This window comes from Camelus dromedarius, chromosome 12 (genome assembly GCF_036321535.1).
Source record: "Camelus dromedarius isolate mCamDro1 chromosome 12, mCamDro1.pat, whole genome shotgun sequence".
Taxonomy (NCBI): domain Eukaryota; kingdom Metazoa; phylum Chordata; class Mammalia; order Artiodactyla; family Camelidae; genus Camelus; species Camelus dromedarius.
The window spans coordinates 45,944,988-45,949,915 of NC_087447.1; the positions used below are offsets into that span (position 1 = coordinate 45,944,988).

General features: G+C 38.8%; 1 protein-coding gene across 1 annotated transcript; it reads left to right on the top strand.

Moving 5' to 3' along the window:
- The first annotated feature begins 683 nt into the window (after positions 1-683).
- LOC105098051 (olfactory receptor 51H1) lies at positions 684-1,634 on the top strand. The gene has a single exon (XM_010990670.3). It carries the CDS (start codon positions 684-686, stop codon positions 1,632-1,634), a length of 951 nt encoding a protein of 316 aa, XP_010988972.3.
- Positions 1,635-4,928: the final 3,294 nt, after the last annotated feature.

Consider the following 4,928-nt stretch of genomic DNA (forward strand, 5'->3'; position numbering starts at 1 on the left):
ATTTGTCCCTTGCTGCTTTAAAATGAGGTTATGGAAAATTATAAATTATCAAAATTTGTGAAGATTAAATATTAATTTGAAATGTTTTATCCACTAAGGTGTCTATTTACAAATGTAGGTCATTATAAATACAGTGAGAAAGATACCTAGGCATGTGGAAGAATATACACATATATGTGTGTTGAGAATATACATATATATATATATACATACACACACATACACATGGATTTATGTGGATGTGAATTTGTGATGGAAATGACATTGTGTTTGGTGTGTGTGTGTGGTAATAGTATTGTGAATTCAGTGTTGTTTGATTATTTAAAATGCTCTATGCTATTAAGTCCTTGCATGTTGCTCCTTTCTGCCAAACCTCACCTGCTGTTAAAGGAGGAGATAATCAAATTTTCTACTATCTAAGCACGAGGTATTTAGTCTTACTTCCAGTTTTCAGATAAACAAATTAAATTCAAGGGAAAGGACACCATCTAGTGTGATGATCTAAGAAGCAAAAAGAGTGTTGCAAAAACTTCTCAGACACTGATTTTAATGGAGTTCTCCCCTCTGCTATTCCACTTATATATTCATAAAACCATTTACCTATCTTATATGAAAACATATTTTCAGTTTAGGAGCTGTGAGCTAAGTGGGAGAGTCCAGCCTCACCCGATGGTGAGAGCACCATGATGAACTCTAATGCATCACATGCCAACCACCACAGTTTCGTTTTGACAGGTATTCCAGGGATGCCAGACAAAAACCCGTGGATGGCCTTCCCCCTAGGATTTCTCTACACCCTAACTCTCCTGGGAAATGGTACCATCCTAGCTGTCATCAAGGTAGATCAGAGTCTCCACGAGCCTATGTACTACTTCCTCTCTATCTTGGCTCTGACTGATGTTAGTCTCTCCATGTCCACCTTGCCCTCCATGCTCAGCGTCTTCTGGTTTAATGCCCCTGAGATTCCCTTTGATGCATGCATCACTCAGATGTTCTTCATCCATGGTTTTGGAGTGGTAGAATCAGGAGTCTTAGTGTCCATGGCCTTCGACAGATTTGTGGCCATCCGAGACCCATTGCGCTATGCTTCCATCCTCACTCATGGCGTCATCGGCAAGATTGGAGTAGCTGTTCTCACCCAAGCAGTTTGTGTAGTCTTCCCTGTGCCCTTCCTCATAAAGCGGCTACCCTTCTGCCGTTCCAATGTCTTGTCTCATTCATACTGTCTCCACCAAGATGCAATGCGGCTAGCCTGTGCCAGCACCCGCATCAACAGCCTCTATGGCCTCATCATTGTCATCTTCACGTTGGGGCTTGATGCCCTGGTCATTCTCTTCTCTTACGTGCTCATCCTGAAGATTGTGCTGGGCATTGCTTCCAGAGTGGAAAGGCTCAAAGCCCTCAACACCTGCCTCTCTCACATCTGTGCTGTGCTCCTCTTCTATGTTCCTCTCATTGGTGTCACCATGATCCACAGATTTGGGAAGCATCTGTCACCAGTAGTGCACACACTCATGGCCAATATCTATCTGTTACTGCCCCCTGTGCTAAACCCCATTGTCTATAGTGTGAAGACCAAACAGATACGGAGGCGGATCATCCATGTGTTCCAGAGAAGAAAGAACAGAGCCTAGGGGAATGGACTCAAATGTAAGGTGCAAATGAAGTAGCATTTTCAGTAGTTACGATGCAGTCAAATTACACACATCTGGTAAGTTGTAAAGTGGACAAGGCTTGTGGGTGAAGATAAAACACAGGTCATTCTTGTTCTGTGTATACTCCATTTTAGAATGTATACATTTTGCTATATGGTGTCAAAACAAACTATAATTTAATTAACATAATTTTCTTCTTGGAAACTGGAGATGAGCATCAATGGTCACGTAAATTACCACCTTTTTATCCAGATACCATTTATGAGTTTTTATTCATCTAATGCTAAATAATATTATTTCTTTAATTATCAATTAAATAATATTTACATCAGGAACAATTCAAGAAACTCAGTAGTACTGCTGAAAGATGAGTCGCTGAGGCTTTTTTTTTTTTTCTTAAAATAGAGCAAAGAAAGCTGTTACATTATGAATAGTATTTATTGGTATGTTTCAATGTTTTTTGGGTAAAGAGTGCCTTTGATAAAATCGACACAAACAGATCTGCGGTTACTTAATATATACCTTTTCTTTTAAGCGTTATCACTTCTTTACACTTAAAATGTTTCTAGTTTCCTGCCACATACTTAGTAAAATAACAGGTGTCATGCCTTTACTCTTTTAACCTACCTAGCATGAGTGAAGTCTATTTTGCTTTATACAAGAGGACCTAGCAAAACTTTACCAAGAAAAATTACTGCTGGGCCTTGTATGAAGACAAGTAGGAACTTTCAGCGGTGGGAAGATGTTTAAGAAAGCAGCGTACACAGGCGTGGGGATAAGTATGTCAAATGCAACATGTCTTTGCACTGATGCTCACACCTGCTTTAAGTATTTTGTTGATCATTACACAATCAAGTTGCTAGGGGTATTACTCATTCAGTAAATATACATTTAACACTAATGAAATGCCAGCCATGATGCTAGACCCTGAAGACACAGAAAAATGCACCAATTTTCTGCTCAATCCCGGGCATATTTCTCTGTAAGGGAATATGTACACAATTACAAGTCAAGTAGGTATTTAATTACAGTATTACATTTAATTTGCTCATATGAATAGTGCTAGTTGTCTTCAGATAGTCTCTCAATTAATTCTCCCAACAATCTTTGAGAATAGGTGTTTTCACATTTTACGCATGAGGAAGTGAGATTGAGAGCAGTAAGCAACTTACTCAAAGTCATACAGTTTCTAAGTGGAAGAAATAGATTCAGATTTAGCTCTGTTGATTCTGAAGCCTGTGAATTGAGCCTAGAGTCGTGGCTCAGAGTGTCCCAGGCTTGCAAGCAAATTCCAGAAAGAAGGAAGGAACCACAATGATTCTAAGACACGGAGGTATGAGACAGAAACTAGGAGTCAATATTGCAGAAACCGTAAGGAAGAAGTTCATCTTGCCAAGATGAAACCAGATGGAGAGGCAGATTTAGACTTAAATTGCAAGACTGATAATGGAGTTTTCATTTTCAATGTTATAAAATTACTTGAAAATTGGTGGCTTGTGCAATACAGATATCAGCCGAGTCCTCTCTCTATATAGATATAGATATAGATATCTAAATGGAAAATGTGAATCCCAGACAGGACACATTATCATCAATTCGCCTACAAGGAAAAAATAGTAGAGCTTTTATTTATATTTAAGTTCATCTTATCCTTCCAAAATGTTATTTTTCCTAATGTGTTAGCATAGATGTAGTATATTAGTACAGTGGTCCCTGTATACAATTTTTGAATGAATTAATATATTAAGGAGCATCCACTTTTTTTCTTATACAGTTGCGTAACCCAAAACTTGAAAACTACCACTCTGGACTAAAGATAAAAGCCAGCCCTCCATGGATTATATTTACAATGTTCAAATACTGTGGTAACAGAGACAATTAACAGAAAGTACCCATTAAATGACATCTTCTTTGATTCTGCAATGGGGCCACGTAGTGGCAAGATGAAAAGCCTAACTTCTTTCCCAGCAATACCCACATACTCCACGTTCTCACTGTGCACTCCCTTCCCCAGTTCCTGCAGTCTCAGTGTGTCTCCACCGCAACATGAAAGTGGTGTTTTCAATGGGTCAGATCTCTTTCTAAATAAGAAGTCAGTATTTCTCCCCAGCCCTCCTTCAACTTGATGTATTTGGATAAATTACACATATTTAAAGTCTCCTGCTTTTAATCTCTTTGCTGATTTCAGGGCACCCAACCACATCTCCTCCTTCCACCTTCTCCTGTTTCCTCACCTGCCTTCCTTCACTTCTTCCTCTCACGCATGATGTGGATATTTCTCCAAGTTCTCCCCTTGTCATTCGGTTGCCTCAGTAAATTTCTTTCTCCAAGTTGCCATTCATTCCAATGGCTTTAAAATGGAGTCCATGTGGATCTCTGTCTCTCTTTCCCTCTGTCTCCTTCTCCCTTTCTCTCTCAAGATCGAATTCTTAATTTTTAACTGCCTTTGCAAAATCTCTAAATGGAGGTTTTGATATAGGACAAAATCCCACACAATCTTTGCTTTAATTCTTTTAAGATGTACTTGGACATATTGTCTCCTGTGCTTACCATTTTCTTCCTTGTAAGGAAAGTACCCCCCATCCCATCTCACCCTCATAAATCTGATACAAACATGTATCTTACATTTGCAAGGGGGCTAAAATAGAGTGGTCTTGCTTTTCGCTACAGTATTCACTTTCCCTTTCTTTAAAGGTATGAACAGTCTCCATTTATATAACATTCAAAAACGTACTGGCACCCATCCAGAAACTAAGTCTTTGATTCTGTCTTTGACTGGCCTCTGTCATCCACGTCCCTGGTAATCACTCTGGTTTGTCCCTGGGGATGCTTGCTCTTGGAACTGAGCCACCGTGCATCTCTTGGTAGCAAAATATCGCCCATGGGGGTTGTGTTATTATGTTAATCAGTCCTATTGTTAGATTTGTTGTTACTATCCAAGAAGAGGACAAATTATGCAAATGTATTGTCATTTTCATATATAGGTCCCCCCTCAGTTTCTAAAATTGCAATTGTTAAGAAAAGACAATAAATATTGTATCTAGTTTCAGATTTTAAGCTATGTTTTCTTCTAAGCTGCTCATTCTCGAAATGAATTAAACTGCTATCCAGACCCTAGATTTAGTAATAGAGTTCATACTCTCTCAAGGTTAATTTCAATCTAAGCAAAAAATAGCTCTGACACTAATGATGGCAAGTATGTGTATATTAACATCACCTAGTTTTTCCTAATTTTTTTTTTTAGTGGAGATACTGGGGATTGAACCCAGGACC

Coding starts and splice junctions, on each gene's coding strand:
- LOC105098051 (XM_010990670.3), top strand. CDS start 684: ATGATGAACTCTAATGCATCACATGCCAACCACCACAGTTTCGTTTTG.